Here is an 18,092-nt window from a genome sequence, read left to right as displayed (position 1 = left end):
TGATTGGATGTGTTTGGGGAAAAGGTGGGCGTGGGAGGGGGGATAGTTGCCCTCAAATCACTTTCGACTACTAAAAAAGGTGCTAGTCCTTTGAATTTACAATCGAAAGAGCTCTTTTGCAAGTTTCTACGACAAAGATTTCAATAAAAACCTTATATGCCCCCATAACATAACTTATAATCCTTGCCCTGAGGGTTGGGGGGGAGTGTCCTCCTCAAAAATATGTTTTCTATCTGGAAATCAAATACCCTGAACAAAATAGCAATCTCAAAATTTTTTATTGAATGTATTAGGGGAAAGATAGGTGGGGGGGGGGGGCTACTTGCCCCCCAATCACTTTCGACTATTAAAAAGGGCACTAGCCCTTTGAATTTCCAGTCGAATGAGCTTTCTTGAAGTTCCTACGACAACGCCTTCTTTAAAAACCTTAAAATCCTTGCCTTGTGGGATGTGGGGGAGATTTATCCTCAAAAACATATTTTCTATCCGGAAATCGACTACGCTGAACAAAATAACTATCTCGAAATTTTGATTGGATGTGTTTCGGGGAATGAAGGGCGTGTGGGGGGGCTAGTTGCCCTCCAATCACGTTCGACTATTAAAAAGGGTGCTAGCACTTTGAATTTCAAATCGAATGAGCCTGTTTTGAAGTTTCTACGACAAATTCTTCTGTAAAAACCTTATATGCCCCCAGGGCATAACTTAAAACCCTTGCCCTGATGGTTGTGGGGAAGTCTCCTCCTCAAAAACATATTTTCTATTTGGAAATCAAGTACGCTGAACAAAATGGCTATCTTCAAATTTTGATGGTTTATGTTTGAGGGAATGAAGGGTGTGGGGGGGCTAGTTGCCCTCTAATCCCTTTTGACAGTTGAAAAGTGCACTAGTACTTTGAATTTACAATCGAATAAGCCGGTTTTGAAGTTTCTGCAACAACTCCTCCTAAAAAAACTTTATATGCCCCAAGGCCAGAACTTAAAACCCTGGCCCTGATGTTTGTAAGGGAGTGTCCTTATCAAAAACATATTTTCTATCTGGAAAACAACTACGCTGAACAAAATGGCTATCTCAAAATTTTGATTGAATGTATTTAGGGGAATGATGGGTGTGGGGGGGCTAGGTGCCCTTCACTCACTTTCGACTATTAAAAAGGGCAGTAGCCCTTTGAACTTCCAACCGAATGAGCCTTTCTTGAAGTTTCTACAACAACGCTTTCTAAAAAAAACTTGTATGCCCCCAGGGTATAACTTAAAACCCTTGCCCTGAGAGTTTTGGGGGAGTGTCGTCCTCAAAAATTTATTTTCTATCTAGAAATCAAGTACGCTGAACAAAATGGCTATCTCAAAATTTTTGATTGGATGTGTTTGGGGGAATGATGGGCGTTTGGGGGGGGGGGGGCTAGTTGCCCGCCAATCAATTTCTACAATTAAAAAGGGTACTAGCCCTTTGAATTTCCAATCGAATGAGCCTGTTTTGAAGTTTCTACGACAACGCCTTCTATAAAAACCTTATATACCCCCAGGCTATAAATTGAAACCCTTGCCCCGAGGGTTGTGAGGGAGTGTCCTCCTAAAAACATATTTTTATCTGGAAAACAACTACGCTGAACAAAATGGCTATCTCAAAATATTGATTGGATGTATTTTTGGGAATGACGGGCGTGGGGGGGGGGGCTAGTTGCCCTCCAATCACTTTCGAGTATTAAAAAAAGCATTAGCCCTTTGAATTTCCAATCAAATGAGCCTGTTTTGAAGTTTCTAAGACAACGTCTTCTATAAAAACCTTATATGCCCCAAGGGCATAACTTAAAACCCTTGCATAACTTAAAACCCTTGCACTGAGGGTTGTGGTGGAGTGTCCTCCTCAAAAATATATTTTCTATCTGAAAATCAACTACGCTGAACAAAACAACTATCTCGAAATGTTGATTGGATGTGTTTCGGGGAATGAAGGGCGTGGGGGGGGGGGCTAGTTGCCCTCCAATCACGTTCGACTATTAAAAAGGGTGCTAGCACTTTGAATTTCAAATCGAATGAGCCTGTTTTGAAGTTTCTATGACAAATACTTCTGTAAAAACCTTATATGCCCCCAGGGCATAACTTAAAACCCTTGCCCTGATGGTTGTGGGGAAGTCTCCTCCTCAAAAACATATTTTCTATTTGGAAATCAAGTACGCTGAACAAAATGGCCATCTCAAAATTTTGATTGGATATGTTTGGGGGAATGAAGGGCGTGGGGGGGCTAGTTGCCCTCCAATCACTTTCGACTATTAAAAAGGGTACTAGCCCTTTGAATTTCCAATCGAATGAGCCTGTTTTGAAGTTTCTACGACAACACTTTCTATAAAAACCTTTTATGCCCCCAGGCCATAACTTAAAACCCTTGCCCTACGGTTTGTGAGGGAGTGTCCTCCTCAAAAACATATTTTCTATCTGGAAAACAACTACGCTGAACAAAATAGCTATCTCAAAATTTTGTTTGGATGTATTTGGGGGAATGATGGGCGTGGGGGGGCTAGTTGCCCTCTAATCGCTTTCGACTACTAAAAAGGGCACTAGCCCTTTGAATTTCCAATGAAATGAGCCTGTTTTGAAGTTTCTATGACAACTCTTTCTATAAAAACCTTATATACCCCCAGGCCATAACTTGAAACCCTTGCCCCGAGAATTGTGAGGGAGTGTTCTCCTCAAAACATATTTTCTATCTGGAAAACAACTACGCTGAACAAAATGGCTATCTCAAAATTTTGATTTGATGTATTTTTTGGAATGAGGGGCGTGGGTGGGGGGCTAGTTGCCCTCCAATCACTTTCGACTATTAAAAAGGGCATTTGCCCTTTGAATTTCCAATCAAATGAGCTCTGTTTTGAAGTTTCTAAGACAACGCCTTCTATAAAAACCTTATATGACCCCAGGGCATAACTTAAAACCCTTGCACTGAGGGTTGTGGTGGAGTGTCCTCCTCAAAAATATATTTTCTATCTGAAAATCAACTACGCTGAAAAATGGCTATCTCAAAATTTTGATTGGATGTGTTTGGGGGAATGATGGGCGTGAGGGGGGGGGGAGTTGCCCTCCAATCATTTTCGACTATTAAAAAAAGTACTAGCCCTTTGAATTTCCAATCAAATGAGCTTGTTTTGAAGTTTCTAAGACAACGTCTTCTATAAAAACCTTATATGACCCCAGGGCATAACTTAAAACCCTTGCACTGAGGGTTGTGGTGGAGTGTCCTCCTCAAAAATATATTTTCTATCTGAAAATCAACTACGCTGAACAAAATAGCAATCTAAAAATTTTGATTGGATGTTTTTGGGGGAATGATGGGCTTGGGGGGGGGGGGGCTGGTTGCCCTCCAATAACTTTCGAATATCAAAAAGAGTACTAGCCCTCTGAATTTCCAATCGAATGAGCCTGTTTTGAAGTTTCTACGACAACGCATTCTATAAAAGCCTTATATGCCCCCAGGGCATAACTTAAAACCCTTGCCCTGAGGGTTGTGGGGGAGTTCTCTCCTCAAAAACATATTTTCCGTCCGGAAATCAACTACGCTGAAGAAAATGGCTATCTCAAAATTTGGATTGGATTTGTTTGGGGAAATGATTGGTATGGGGGTCTAGTTGCCCTCCAATCATTTCTAGCTATTAAAAAGGGCACTAGCCACTCCCATTTTCAATCGAATGAGCCCTTTTCGAAGTTTCTACGACAACTCCTTCGATACGAAGTGCCCAGGTATGGAGAAAAAAAACCCAAAAAACAACACATTGTGCCCACATCGTTCTTTACTTAGGCAGCGCTAGCGCACTGCCTATGATTGCCCAACATTATACCTGGCATCAAAAAAGATTACATGGTGTCATGATGGATGCTGGAACTCCCTATCCTGAGCTGAATTGGGAGGCTCCCAACCTCAAGGAAGCATGGCCGAGGTTCAAAAACCACGCCCAACTGATGTTCAATGGCCCTTTGAGCGGAAAGATTGGAAAAGTGCAATGTGCCTATCTCCTCATCTGGCTGAGGTAGAAGGGAAGAGACACTTTAAGTACTTGGATACTCGCAGAAGAAGAAAAAGACAAAATCAAAACCTATCTGACAAAGTTTGACGAACATTTTAATCCAAAGGCAAATGCTATGTTTTCTCGCTTTGTCTTTCACAAGCGTGACCAGTTGAACGGAGAGACAATTCAACAGTATGTGACTCAGTTAAAGATCTTGGTGCGTGACTGTGCATACCCAGTGACAATCAGTGATGAAATAGTGCGAGATAGACTAATCTGTGGAACTAAATCTGAAAAAATACGAGAAAAGCTTCTGCACTCAGGACCAGACCTTACCTTATCTGAATCGGTACAAATAGCACGTGCATATACAGAGACCCAGGCACAACTTGGAACAATGTTGGCAGAATCTACTAACCACAGTGTAACAATAAAGCAAGAAATCGATGCCATCAGGAGACACTCAAGACGCCCTAGCAGGTGGATGCAGTCAAGGCCTTTAAATTCAGAGTCCTGTTTTTGTGGGGACGAAAACAGTCCAAGTCATAATTGCCCGGTAAAAGGCAAAGTTTGCAGCAAATGTTGGAAATCCAACCACTTTACCCGTGTTTGTCGGACTGTTACAAAAAACATAAACAACATCGAATCCCAAGGCAGCAACACAGGCAATGACGAACTGTTCATCCATGAAGTTCAGATGAATAACAGTGACAATCAGCCATATGCTACTGTGTGTCTCCAGAACCAACTCCACGTGCGTTTCAAAATCGACACTGGAGCTCAAGCAAGCATTATCACTCGACAGCATGCAGCAAAACTCACACCATCTGTCAAGATTCAACCCACAAAGCACATCCTTACAAGTTTCTGTGGACAAAAGATTCTAATACTGGGAACAATCCAGCTCCAATGCTCCTACAAGGGCTGTAAAGAACAATCCATAGACTTCAATGTTGTCGAGACAGCGCCCACACCAATACTTGGATTTGTTGCAAACAGAAAGATGAATCTAATGAACTGTTTGAAGAATTCCATGATCTGTTTGAAGGGGTTGGAAAGCTAGAAGGAGAATGCAAAATACAACCAAAAGAAGAAGCACATCCCTCTATCCAGCCCGTAAAGCGGATGCCCCTAGCGATCCAATCGCAGTTCAAAAATAAACTCGGTAGAATGGAAATGCTGGGAATTATAGAAAAAGTGGCCGAGCCCACGGAGTGGGTAAACTTTGCAGTAGCGGTGCAAAAAGCGAATGGTACACTTCGAGTGTGTATCGACCCCCACGACTTAAACAAGCCCATAAAACGACCTCACCACCCCATGCCCACATTTGAAGAAGCCGTGCAGAAACACACTGGTGCTACATCATTCTCAAAGCTTGATGCAAGGCATGGGTACTGATGACTGTGCCTTGAATCCAAATCAGCCGAACTCACCACATTCAACACGCCATATGGCCGTTATAAGTTCAAAACAATGCCTTTCGGTCTAGTCTCGGCACAAGACGAATTTTAGAGGCGGATAGAAGAGGCTTTCGAAGCACTTGAAAGATTTTCAGTCATTGAAGATGATATGATCATATCAGGAACATCTGATGCTGAGCACTACAAAAACCTCAGAAACACCCTAATTCGAGCCAGAAAAAAGTTGTTAAATTCAATAAAGACAAGTGCATCCTAAAGGCCACTGCTATCCCTTACTTCGGTCACACATTGTCTGACAAGGGAATACACCCGGACCCGAACAAGATCCGAGCCATCCGAGAAATGCCTTCCCCAACTAGTCACGAGCAGCTACAAATGCTCCTGGGTATGATGAATTATCTGTCTCGCTACATACCCAACCTATCCAGCCAGTACGAGCCTCTTAGAACACTTGGCAAACAAAAACTGTTTGAGTGGACGGCGATACATGTAACCATTCTCAAAAAGATTAAAGATTCCATTTGCCAAAATGTTGCATTCTTTGACCCTGCTGAACAGTCCGTCGAGATGCAAGTAGACACTTCGATGTCCAATTTGGGAGCGGCGCTGATTCAGAAGTTCTCAGTAGTATCACTCGCATCTAAATCTCTGACTGATACCGAGAAAAAAAACTCCCAAATTGAGAAGGAGCTCTACGCGATAGTGTTTGGCTGTCACCATTTCCATCAATACCTGTATGGACGTCCAATTACCATCATCACCGATCACAAGCCACTAGAAACACTCCTAAACAGACCCATCAGCAAATCATCCCCAAGGTTACAAAGGATGCTCCTCCAGATCCAGCCGTACGACTACAACATCAAATTCCGACCAGGCAAAGTCATTACCCTAGCTGACACTCTCTCCCGCTTACAAAAGACCAAGATATGCAGACCAACCTCGAATGCTACGTCCACTCAGGGATGCGATTACTTCCAATCAGCAGTGAAAAGCTTTCACAGTTAAAACAAGAAACATACCTTGATCCAGAGCTTACCGCCGTGCGGGAATGCATTGAAAACAGCTGTCCAGCAACCAGGAGCCAGGTTCCAGCTGCAGCAGCCAAATTCTGGTTCGTCAGAGACCAACTAACTGTGGTAGAAGACATCATAATGAAAGATGATCGGTTGGTCATACCACAGACACTGCAGAAATCAATCTTGACCAATCTCCATGCCTCACACCCCGGCATGGATAAAACAAAGCAAAGAGCCCGCTCCATAGTATACTGGCCTGGCATGAACCGTTCTGTTGAGGGATTCATCAAAAAATGTGACGCCTTCTGTACCTACCAAAGATCCAACCCAAAAGAGCCACTTTTGCAGCATGAGATCCCTACGTACCCTTGGGAATACGTGGGAGTCGACCTCTTCTACGATAAAAACGAGTTTCACATGGCAACAGTCGACTACTACAGTAAATTCATCGAAATCGACTATCTGGGCCTAATCGCACTATCTGTCCATGTAATAGATTGCCTGAAGTGCCACTTTGCGAGACATGGCATTCCACACCTTATGACGACAAATAATGGACCCCAATTTAGCGCCGAAACATTTAAGAAATTTGGAGAGGACTAGGGCATAAAGATACTGACTTCTAGCCCATACCACCCACAGTCAAACGGCCTCGCAAAAACAGCTGTCGGAATCGCAAAAGCCCTAATTAAGAAAACTCGCAAGTCTAAAGAAGAATTGCTGCTTGGCTTGCTCGAATATAGGAATACGCCGATAGACGGCATGGCGTCTCCAGCTCAGCTTCTTATGAGTAGGAATCTGAGGTCTACCCTACCATGCACCGTCGATCACCTCAGACCAACAATCATCCCCTATGCGGAATTCCAGTGCTCAAGAGAAAAAGAAAGGGCAAGCCAGAAATTCAATTATGACAGTCGCACCAAAACCCAAAAAGACTTGCAAGTCGGCCAGTCTGTGAGACTCCAGGTTGAAAACGGTACCTGGGAAAAGGCGACTGTTATCAAGAAGCCAGAACAACCAAGGTCGTTTACAATCGAAACGTCGAGCAAGAAAAGATACCACCGCAACAGAAGGCATTTACGAGAGACTATTGAAGACTATACCACTCTGTCTAGTCCAACAGATACAAGAGCAGAAAGACGAGAAAGTCAGCCTTCCATACGACCCTCTGTTGCCATCCGCAGCAAGCGAACTCACCTGAACCAATACAACGTCATGTCCCACCAATGGAGCTAGAAGATGCACCAGCCGTCGTCCAGGTCCAAGAGGCTAGAGACGCAACAGAACAACAGCGTGTCCCAACCACCAGAAGTGGACGCCAAGTCAAGCCACCCTTAAAACGCAACCTCTGAGTATATTGTTCCTTTTTGTGAAAGAAAGAGGATGTCACATTCTCTAGTATTAAGTGTTTCTCTTTTCTTTTATATGTTTTTGTTTACAGGTTGCAACCTGGGTTTTAAATTAAATTGCCCAACATAATACCTGGCTTCAAAAAAGATTACAACAATAAGTACAATTGCAATTGGTCCATTATGCTTTAAAACTAATTGTTGCTTTAAAATAAATCAAAAGGCATTGTGATTATGATTGCCAATAAGACACCTCAGTAATATATCAAGAACGACTGGGGTAGTAGGTTGAAACTTTTGGGGATACTACTATTACTATTTTGGGAATGATATTAAGTTTTATTTTTTAGATCAATTTCAGAAGCTAAAAAATAAAATTAAAAAATATTATTTTTGTCAGGATTAAAAATTGTTGAAAAAGTTTCTCCAACATAAAAATAGCAATCCATACTATGGATTCTTGTAGAAAAACACTGAAAAGATATAAAATATTATTTTTTCTATGAAAAAGACTATGTCAGTAAAAACTAACATAAATTAATTTTAAAACTTTTACCACTAAAAACAAGTTTTTCACAGAAAAATAAAGAGCTCCATTAAGCAAACACTAAGCAAAAATAAAGTAAAACAGTCTTTCAAGGGTAAAACTACCACAAATCACCATCAATAAATAAATGAAACTCAATAGGAAAAGATATTACAATAAATAGTCGAGTCAAACTCAAAACGAGCAAAAATTGATTCAAGTAGGGCTGATAATCCCCATGTCTTCCCAAGACCAGAACACAATTTGTGCTTTGTGGTACTGAAAACAAAATACATTTGAAATGATTTTACTTTTCTTACTTTCATAAATAGCAAATAATAGCAATAGTAGCAATAAATAGCAAAGTTTTTCTACAAACATAACATATGAAAGGTTTCTCACCTGTAACTATATCTTTAATGTAAGCTTGTAATTGTAAACTGTTAAACTGTAACTTAAGCTTAAACTAGTAACTGTTAAACTGTAAGGTTGCGAAAAACACTTCTCAGAAACATCACACATAAGCAGTTTCTCACCAGTATGAATTCTGTGATGTTTGTTCAAGCTTGCAGGTTGAGAAAAGGTCTTGTCACATACATCACATTTAAACGGTTTTTCGCCTTTATGCACTCTTTGGCACCAGTTCAAATATGACGAATGAGAAAAGGTTTTGTCACAAATATTTCACTTAAACGGTTTTTCACCCATCTGTATTCTTTGATGTGTTTTCAAATTTGCAGGCAGAGAAAATGTCTTGTTACATACATCACATTTAAACGGTTTCTCACCGGTATGAGCTCTTAGGTGCCTGTTCAAACAGCCTCGTTCAGAAAAGCATTTTTTAATACATTGCATTTGAAAGGTTTCTCACCTGTATGCACTCTTTGGTGCTCGTTCAAATCCTGCATTCGAGAAAATATCTTGTCACATACCTCACATTTATATGTTGTTTTCTCTTTAGGAGTTCTTTGAAAGCTTTCCAATTTTCTATCCTTTTTACTTTTCAGGCAACTTTTCAAACCAGTTTTCTTATTTTTTAAGCCTTTTCCTTCAGATTCCGATGCACATGCATTTGAGAAACCACTCGTAGATGGACTCTTTGAAACGACTAGTGACGTATCTCCCTGTAAGTGTACTCAAGACACGTGTGGTGAAAAGTGACCTAAAATTTAAAAATTTATAGACTTAAAAAAAAAGAAAAAAGAATAAAACAAAAATAAAAACTAAAAAAAAACGAAAACTAAAACACATCTTTCAATATGTTTTAAAAGACTACAGGGTAAAAAAAAAAATAAAACAAAATATCAAAGCTCAATAAACCGAAAACAAAAAATGAATCTTTCAATTTGCTTTAAAAATCTACAAAAAAAAGTATGTCTTTCGATATGTTTTGACAACAAACTTTATTTCCGATCCCTCTTCTCTCTCTCGTGGTGATACTGATATGATTTTTTAAAATTAGTTTTTCTAATGTAATGGAAGAGCGAAAATGAAACCTTAAGCGATCAAAAAGTATACCGTCGTGTAAATCAAACCATAAGTGAAGAAGAGGAAATATTAAAACAAATATTAGGAATTATTGTAACTAAAATAGGAAGAGCTAATAGAATACACATCATATGTTGAAGGTAAACTTTTGGGGTAGCCGCAAAGCTGTGGATTAAAAATAAACGACGAAAGTCACGTTTTCCTCAGATCTTACAAATACCAATTCAAATAGGGATAAATCTTTTAAAGGCTGGACTGTGTGATTACCGAAAATTATCTTTCAGAATAGGATAAATTTCAGTTCAAATAGGGATAAAATCCTTTTAATAGACGGTGATGCTGATAACAGTGATAGAAATTCACAAAACTACCAGATATTATCTATGTAGAAGAGATCTTACTGTACAAAAAAGGGACGGTTATCTTTTGACGAATGCAAACAGGTTTAAAAAGCCTTCCTTCTATGAGTAAGCGAAATTTTAATAGCAGGGTTTCAAGTTATCAACTGATTTTAAAAGACATATAAAAAAAAGGTAAAAATCAAACAGATAAGAAGAATTTTGTTTCACTCACAGCAATACCCCTTATAGTCACGTTGAGGAAGGAGTAAAAAAAATCAATTAAAGAAAAATTTGAGGGGCATTGATAGAGCACTGACAAGAAAGAATACGCTTATTTCCTTACCTTAGACCTTAGCTCCTCCTGTACCTCCAGAGGCACACAGGGCGTCCGTTAACAGCCTCCAATCATCCCGCAAATGAGCTGCGGCGTAAATGTCCTCCCACTCTGGGATTAAGGATGCGTGAAGGGCTCTCCTGTCCCGCTCATATGTCATGTGAAGCGTGTTTTTGGGCCTTCCTCGCCGACGCGTGCCGTCTGGTTGCCACTGGAGGATCATATTCGGTAGTCTCAATCTTGGCATACGGATAACATGGCCAAGATAGCGCCATCTTTGTTACCTGACTACATCAGCGACATCAGTCTGGTTTGTGTAGTGGCGAATTTCCATGTTTGTTATCCTATCCTTCTAGTTAATGTTTAGGATACGTCGAAGATAGTTGTTTTCATATGCAGTGAGTCGTTTTTCCTGCTCAGCTGTGAGTTTTAAACATTCCATCGCGTATGTCAAGATAGAAGGGACGTTACTTCTGAAAAGGCGAAGTTTTAGCTGAAGTGAGTACTTCGCTGATCTCCAGACTGGTCGAAGTCGTTGAAATGCCGAGCTTGCCAGGACTATTCGCGTTAGCAGTTCTTTTTCGGAGTCGCCACTAAACGAGACGGTGGTGCCAATATATCGGAAGTCAGTGACTTGCTCTATGCTTTCAGTCCCCAGCTGGATATTCATCGGTGAGTTAGTGGTTGACATCGCTTTGGTTTTGGGGTATTGATATGTAACCCAAACTGCCCGTCTCTTTCGGCTAGTTTGCGAAAAAAGTCCTGAAGTTTGATTTTGTCTTTCTCCATGAATCTAGCATTGTCTGTAATATCAATATCTTAGAATATTCTGCCTGCAATTTTGATCCTGCGTCCATAAGTTTGCCTGAATATGTAGCCCACTATGAGAATAAAGAGGAATGGAGACAATATGCATCCTTGTTTGACACCTGTCATCACTTTGAAATATCTTGTATTTCCTTCGGATGTTCTCACGCAGCATTCCGTGTCTTCATACATTGCTATGATAAGGCGAACCAGCTTTTCAGGAATACCGTAGAAGATCAGGATCCTCCATAGTACGTTCCAAAATCCGATTCGTACTGGTTTATTCGCGTTCAGAAATCTGGTCAAGGGGCATGCATGGGTCGTCATCATATTGGGATTTGATCCGAGGCTTTTCACTGACGTTTCTTTAGCACATTCTTTTTCTACGGGAGCGACGTGCTAGGCCACTGCCCAACCGGTGTCTTCGGCTCGACTAGGGGCAGGGTCGCCGATCCCTGACCGTGGGGCCGGTACCCCCCAGACCTACCCCAATGGTGGCTAAATGAGTGGTGGTGGCAAGCCACTCTCCACCACCTTGCAGAGGCTGTTGTCCGTAAATCTGGATCCTCCGCCCTTTCACAGTTGTCCTCCTATAGGGGATCCTCCCACGATGGTGTTCCGCTTCAACATGCAATTTAAACTATTGCTGGGAGAAGGTTTACAACTGACGGGACGTGTCCACACGCTGGTGGACCCTGCTAAGTGTAAATCCGAGAGACTTTCTTCCTCCTCCACATGTATTTACGGCCCCCGGGCGAGGGTGCCCCAGTTTCAATTAAGGACCCCCAGGGACTGGGTCCCCTCTTGGTCCGCGCCTCCTACTCAATGGAGGTACCCTACATATCTGTAGGGCGCACCCCTATCCGCCACCTGGGGACGCGCTGAGTGGCCTGGAGAGGGCCCCTACTGAGAAGGTGACTCAGCTTATTTAGGGTAAATTATTTGACAATTATAGATAATGCACCCTAGTTATATGAAAGGAAGAGTAAAATTCGAAAAATACTTATTTACCGAAAAAAGCAAGGAAAAACTGTAAAATATTAACAATGAAGAATACGCTTATTTTGAGGCAAATTATTGGGCAATTTAAAAATTGCGCAATTTTCGATTGTTTATACACAAGATTTATCATTAAGAAAGGGAGGTATGTTTCAACCCAGTTGTGTTCCAAAAGAGTTAGGGTATCATTGTGAAACTTAAGCGAATGCTGAGGGGCATTTTCAACTAATTCAAAGGACACTATGTACAAATGACTTATAAAAAAGGTGTATCTGTAATACTTTAGGAACAGCTAAGGGTTTTAACTTGAAACTTTCAGGCCACTTACTGAAGCTACTTCAACAACGGTTGCGACCATTCATTAATTTGACATTAACTACTTACGACTATGACCATTTCTAATTGCGACTGCTTTCATGTAATTTTGAGGGTGTTATTGATCAACATCAGAGCCTTTTATTTGCACGAGGGTTGCTAAAAATTACTATCAGCAATGGCCTAAGAACAGCCGAGGGTATTGAGTTGAAATTTTGGGTTGTTTGAGTTGAATGAAATTGAATTTATACGTCTACTAAGTGCTAATACAAAAATTATGTATAAATATTATATTTGTATAAAACTTTAATAGGCAATTTTGTTTAGCAATACATTTCTTTTGTGATTTTCCTTAGCTAGAAAATTTGTGAAACTACTACCCTATTCTTAAAAATACCAATGCTCAACATATGTTACCCTCTGAATTTAATTTTTCTAATTAATAAAGAGAACTCTTGTGTGATTTTTGTTGATAAACATAACAAACAATTTTTGCTGAATCTCAAACAATTTTTTTACAGTGTATATATCCTCTTCAACGCCTCACTCTTTCCGCTGAAGGAAAACTTTAGAAAAAAGCTTCTTATTGTTCCAATTAAACGAACATAGTGCTTCAGAAACCCTTCTTAAAGCATTGGGACAAAATTAAAACTTTAGCGTAAAGATCGAAGTGTTGAGGAGGGGGCAAATGGGCATAGACAGGGGGCAGGGGGGCAGCTGCCCCCCCCCTAGACCTTCAAATTTACATTAGATATGGCTAAAAAGCAAATGGTTTGGAAAAAACAGTTGATAAAATTCCATCACACTATCGACTGCCCCCCCTAGACAAAATGCTGCCTAATGCTGCCTACGCCCATGAGGGGGCAACTACCTTCATATACGTAATAATTTCTGATTTAAGTTTTAATGTTGCTCCTTACTTCCAGTTGAAAAAACTTGTTTTTAAAATTTAAATTCTGATCGCGTTTTAAATAGTCCCATGATATCTGGCACAACCTCCATGAAAAGTACCCTCTCCACAAATATATTATCTAAACAATTCAATCCCGGTGGAAACTTACCAAGGCAATTACCCTTCACAACTCCACGCGGAAAATTGAGACGGAAAAGAGAAAGTAAGAAATATAAAAAATTATTTGTATAGGAATTCTGGAAAATTCCAACAGTGTATAATTTTCTGTGACATGTTCACCCCCTAGATTTTTCCCACCCCATTGAGTTCCCCCGTGAAAAAAAAACAGAAGAAAATTCATCTTTCCTACCTAAAATGTATGCATGCTTCCCAATAACAAATACTATACGTAAACGATGGACAACTTTTATAACTTAAAGACCATTTTCCTGGGGCTGTGAGTATGTGTGGGGGGGGGGGGGTCAGGTTACATTAAAAGGCATAGTTATTGGGCCTTTCAACTATGATGAACAAAATGGCCATCTAAAAATTCTTATGGGGAAAAGGGGTGGAGCGGGGCCTAGTTGCCCTCCCATCTTTTGGTCACTTAAAAAGGGCACTAGAGCTTTTAATTTTCGTTTGAATGATACCTCTCACTATATTCTAGGACCACTGGATCAGTAAGATCATCCCTGGAAAAACAAAATAAAACACGCTTCCGTGATCTTTCTTCTGGGAAAAAATACCGAATTCCACATTTTTGCAGATATAAGCTTGAAACGTCAACAATAGGGTTCTCTGATACGCTGAATCTGATGGTGTGATTTTCATTAGTATGACTTTCAAGGAATGTTTCGCCCTTTTTTCGAAAATAAAGAAAATTTTCTCAGGCTCGTAACCTTCGATGTGTAAGACTTAATGAAACTTATATATTTGAAATCACCATAAAATCCGATCTTTTTGCTGTATCTATTGGTAACAAAATTCCATTTTTGAGAGTTTTGGTTACTATTGAGCCGGGTCACTCCTTACTTACAGTTCGTTACCAAGAACCGTTTGGTAATAAAACCTACTGAACTTCTTTCAAGTGAAAATTTAAAAACTTTCATGAAAGACTACAAAACGGTTTGGCAAACACCTGCACATTGGAATAAAATAAAACAACAGTTCCATCTTAAGATTAAGTCCCTTTGTCCTATTTTTGTCCAGAAAAATATTACCCAATACCTTTCAATCAACAAAAACACAATGTTTCAGATTTACCTTCATTGTTAGAACATTTTGATTCCTGGGTGTCGTGTTCAAATTTACATGGTCCTGATATGCTAGGTAAATTAAGCAAAGGAACATCACCACGTTTTGGTGAGAAAAGATGGTTTGAAAAATGAAAGGGCTTCTCGCTGTCACCTAGTAAAGCTTCTTCAACTTCTAAAACAAAATTGAAATTAAAAAGACATAGAAAAATTTGACAGTAAAGCTTACTAAGCAAATCTGACAGACATTATATGTGTTCATAAAATCAGATGTATATGCAGGTTATTTTCTCAAATCGCTTTTAAAAATCTAATTTTTACAAAGAAAAAAAACAGTAACATTTAAAGCAAATCAAACAGTTCGTGGTAACGAACTATTAGTAAGGAGCGACCCGGCTCAATAGTAAAAGAAACTCTAAAAAGGGATTTTGATACCATTAGATACATCAAAAGAATCAGATTTTAATCCTGATTTCAAATATATAAGTTTCATCAAGTTTAGTCCTACCCATTAAAAGTTATGCGCCTGAGAAAATTTGGCTGATTTTGGAACAAAAGGGGGAAAGACCCCCTAAAAGCTATAGAACCTTAATGAAAATCACACCATCGGATTCAGCGTATTAGAGAACCCTACTGTAGAGGTTTAAAGCTCCTATCTGCAAAAATGTGGAATTTTTTATTTTTTGCCAGAAGAAAGATCACGGATGTGTGTTTATTTTTTCCCCAGGGGTGATCATATCGAACAAGTGGTCCTAGAATATCGTGGGAGGGCTCATTCAAATGAAAATTAAAAGGTCTAGTGCCCTTTTTAAGTGACCAAAAAAATGGAGGGTAACTAGGCCCCATCTCACACTCATTTTTTTTCCAAAGTCACCCGATCAAGATTATCAGATAGCCATTTTTTCAACATGGTCGAAAATATAATAAATATGTCTTTTAGGATGACTTAATCCCCCAAAGTCCCCGGGAAGAGGGCTGAAAGTTATGAACTTTACCCAATGTTTACATATAGCATTGGTTATTGAGAAGCATAAAGACGTTTTCAAGGGGGATTTTTTTCAGGTAGTGGGGGGGAGGTCGGGGGTTATGTGGGTGGATCTTTCCATGGAGGAAGTTTTCATGGGGGAAGGGACATGGCTATTAGGGGGCACCGGATTTCTCAGTATTACTTAAAAAAACGATCAGAAAGTAAAAAAATAAACATGTTTTCAAACTGAAAGTAAGGAGCAACATCAAAACTTAAAACAAAAAAAATTATTAAGTATATGATTGGGTTCGCCCCCAAGTCAATACCTCACTCTTTAAGCCAAAGATTTTTTAGTGCTTTCATAAGAGCAATTTATTCTAGTTAACGGCCTTTGTGATTAAGGGGTCATCAAGGAGGCACACTTGTGCCTCTATAAAGAGGCGACCCACCACAATGTTAAACGATTTCAGGTCCTAGAGGTCGCAGAGAGACGGCGGTAATTGCATTTTGTAGCCCAAGCTCAAACTAAGAAACTTGCAAAATTTCATCCTCCTCCGACTTTATCTTCATGGGGTAAACTGGGCCAGAAGTTTCGACCCTCCCACCACAGCCCCCCTTTAACGTTGTCCGATTGAGCTAAAATTTAGAGGTTAAGCTTTCCTAGGGCCCGGGAGCTTATCCTCGAAATTTCAGCTCAATCCAATTACTCTTTCCCTGTTTTCAAAAAAACAAATCTAGCCACTTAAAATTCATCATGCCTTTTTTTTCTTAGCCACGCCTACAGGCCACAGTTGGCGACTGATCCGGGTGAATGAGGACTCATTCGAAGCAGAATTTGATCTGTTAGGGCCTTTTGATATTTTCAGACCGAAAAAATTATCCCCCGAATTTACATTTACGAAAAACCTCGTCTTCCTATAATAGCCCCTGTTAATTTTTCCCACCCCAACCCCCCTTTAACGTTTTCTGATCGGGCTGAAATTTAGATAATAAGCTTTCCTGGGGCGTGGTAGCTTATCCTCGAAATTTCAGCTCAATTTGATCACTCCTTCCCTGTTTTCCAAAAACCAAATATCAAGTTTCGTGGGAATATGCTTGCGTCGAAAATAGCTTCCATTTATTAAAAAACAATTACAATTGTGTCTGTTTACTCCAGCGCTTGATACTTCAGACTGTCAGGCGGGAAACCCGGGTTTGATTCACCGTCAGAGCAAATTTTTTATATACTGAATTTAAACTTTAGAAAGAAACTCAGTTTCTTTTTTAAATTATTTGAAAAAAATTACGTTTTCTAAAGAGTTAAAGAGGCTGAGTTACAAGGTCGACCCTTAAAACGTACAGGGATTAGGAGGCAGAGTTGGGGGGCTGTTAAAGAGGCTGACTCACAAGTTCGAACCTTAAAACGTACAGGGATTAGGAGGCACCCTTTACGACGTGATTTGAGTATTCAGGAATTAAAAGCCTTAACACAAAAATGTTCAAGAGCGGGGGGTTTGGGGGGCGCAGCCTCCCAACTTTAACTCCTGACACGATCAGCTAACAGTTAGTCAAGCAATAATAAGTAATAAACTGTACAAAAACGTGCAGAAATTATTTGAAAAAAACTACGTTTTCTAAAGAGTTAAAGAGGCTGAGTTACAAGGTCGAACCTTAAAACGTACAGGGATTAGGAGGCATAGTTGGGGGACTGCCGCCCCCCAAACCCCCCGCTATCGCAGCCTTTAAATAAAAAAAATTCTTTAAACTGAAAGTAAGGAGCGACATTAAATCTTAAAACGAACAGAAATTATTCCGTATATGAAAGGGGCTGTGCCCTCCTCAACGCCTCGCTCTTTACGCTAAAGTTTTTATTGTTTAAAAAAAAGAGTTGTGAGAAAGTCAAACTTTAGCGTAAAGAGCGAGGCGTTGAGGAGGGCACAGCTCTTTTCATATACGGAATAATTTCTGTTCGTTTTAAGATTTAATGTCGCTCCTTACTTTCAGTTTAAAGAATTTTTTTTATTTAAAGGCTGCGAAAGCGGGGGGTTTGGGGGGCGGCAGTCCCCCAACTGTGCCTCCTAATCCCTGTACGTTTTAAGGTTGGACCTTGTAACTCAGCCTCTTTAACTGTTTAGAAAACGTAGTTTTTTTCAAATAATTTTTAAAGAATTGGAAGAAAATTCGAACTTTAGCATAAAGAACGAGGTATTGACTAGGCGGCGAACCCCCTAATATACGTATTAAAAATATATGGATATAGAAGTTCGTTACGTAAGTTAATTTGTAAGATACGTATATTTATTACTAATGAAAACGTCCGTAAATAAAACAACTTTTGAGAAAGCCATTCAACCAAATAAAAGTAAACTTAATATGCAATTTTTCATGTACGGTGGGCCAAAATT

At 39.9% G+C, this 18,092-nt stretch overlaps 1 protein-coding gene across 1 annotated transcript in view; it reads right to left on the bottom strand.

Moving 5' to 3' along the window:
- LOC148948176 (uncharacterized) overlaps positions 1–18,092 on the bottom strand; it is a 139,079-nt gene that overhangs the window by 98,724 nt on the left and 22,263 nt on the right. Inside the window, exon 2 of the mRNA XM_089096125.1 lies at positions 14,752–14,916. Coding sequence (XP_088952251.1) covers positions 14,752–14,916 — 165 coding nt within the window. The remainder of the gene's footprint in view (positions 1–14,751; positions 14,917–18,092) is intronic.

This window comes from Artemia sp. Qi Xiang Cuo, chromosome 10, assembly GCF_049724085.1.
Source record: "Artemia sp. Qi Xiang Cuo chromosome 10, ASM4972408v1, whole genome shotgun sequence".
Classification (NCBI taxonomy): Eukaryota; Metazoa; Arthropoda; class Branchiopoda; order Anostraca; family Artemiidae; genus Artemia; species Artemia sp. Qi Xiang Cuo.
Note: the sequence above shows the minus strand (reverse complement) of the source record. Positions and strands in the feature narration are given on the sequence as shown.